The 1,514-nt window shown below is 42.1% G+C and overlaps 1 protein-coding gene across 1 annotated transcript; it reads right to left on the bottom strand.

Moving 5' to 3' along the window:
- Nucleotides 1-225: 225 nt before the first annotated feature.
- On the bottom strand, nt 226-1,143 carry LOC105945568 (olfactory receptor 24-like). The gene has a single exon (XM_012953936.2). It carries the CDS (start codon nt 1,141-1,143, stop codon nt 226-228), a length of 918 nt encoding a protein of 305 aa, XP_012809390.2.
- Between the last annotated feature and the right edge of the window lie 371 nt (nt 1,144-1,514).

The following is a 1,514-nucleotide window of genomic DNA, read 5'->3' as shown; positions in this document are numbered from 1 at the left end:
GCAATAAAGTCAATGGGCGTTTTTTTCTGCAGCAAGTTTTTTGTCTCGCCAATTTTTTTTTTCCTCAGTTTCATGAAAAAATTCTCAGATGGCAAAATACGGAATTTTGCTGTGAATCCATTCCTGGCGAAAAAATTCCCTCCTCGCTACTCTTTCCACTTGAGTCACGTAGTGAGTAAGGTTTATAATATACAGTATATATGAGTGTTTATATGGAGTTTATTTTCAAAAACACTTTCTCAGGGAATGTTTTATTTCTTTGCTTCTCAAGCTGTAAATCAGGGGGTTAATCATGGGGATCACTACCGTGTATAACAGCGAGAGGACTTTGCTTATTGCCAATGACTGTTTTCTGGGGGGAACTAAGTAAATTGCAACTGTCACCCCAAAAAACATGGAGACCACGGCCAAGTGGGAGCTGCAGGTGGAGAAGGCTTTTTGCCTCCCGGTATGGGACACTATCTTTAGGATTGCATGGGCAATACACATATATGATACACTGATGAGCATAAAGGGGAAGAAAACTAGAGGGACTGTGTTGAGTATTAAATCTATTTGCACAAATACGGTGTCTGAGCAGGAAAGTTCTACAAGAGGGATTAAATCACAAAAGAAATGGTTAATGGTATTGCGCTTGCAGAATGTTAGTGTAGCCGCCATATGCACAATAATCAATACAATGCCGAAGCCAACAGCCCATGATACGAGAATGAATGTAACACAAAGCCTGTGGGACATTATAGAAGTGTATCTCAGGGGGATGCAGATGGCCACGTATCTGTCATAGGCCATTACTGCTAGGAGTAAACACTCAAAGGCTTCTGAAACGCCCCAAATATACAATTGTGTTATACAGTTAACAAGAGGAATTGTCTTTCCTTCATTTATTACAGTTTGGAGCAGGGTGGGGACAATATTAGTGGAGCCCAGTAGGTCAGTGAGGGACAGCTGCTGGAGGAAGAAGTACATGGGGGAGTGGAGGTTCCGGCTGAAGGCCACCAACACTATGATGAGGATGTTCTCCCAAACTGTCAGAATGTAAATCAGAAGGAACAGAGAGAACAGGGGAACCTTGAAGTTGTGGAGATTCTGAAATCCCAAGAGGACAATCTCATTGACTGATGTCCAGTTGTTTGGATACATTGCCTGCATGAACAAATTAGCACTTTTTAGAGCCTCTATAGGAAACGTAAGGTTCTGAATGAATACGAATCTGTATATTGCTGTAAATTGTATGCAAGGTCATACTGGAAAAATACGTTATGATGACAATCCCAACCATTTCTTTCCAAGATGCCACCATGAGCTTCTCCCAATGTGTAACCTGCTCTGCATTTCTCCTGCCATTTTGCTAACACAATCCCAACCATTTCTTTCCAATCAAATCACTTTACAGGAAAGATGTTCTTGGGGGAATATTCTACTGATTTGCCCCTTCCAGAACCGCCCCAGATACTGTGGAACCATAGGAAGATGCCCCCATGAGCTTCTCCCAATGTGTAACCTGCTCTGCA

The sequence above is a fragment of the Xenopus tropicalis genome, chromosome 3 (genome assembly GCF_000004195.4).
Source record: "Xenopus tropicalis strain Nigerian chromosome 3, UCB_Xtro_10.0, whole genome shotgun sequence".
Taxonomy (NCBI): Eukaryota; Metazoa; Chordata; class Amphibia; order Anura; family Pipidae; genus Xenopus; species Xenopus tropicalis.
This window is presented reverse-complemented; position numbering and strand designations above follow the sequence as displayed.

Bases quoted from the DNA above. Each gene is read 5' to 3' on its own strand.
- LOC105945568 (XM_012953936.2), bottom strand. From the start codon at position 1,143: ATGTATCCAAACAACTGGACATCAGTCAATGAGATTGTCCTCTTGGGA.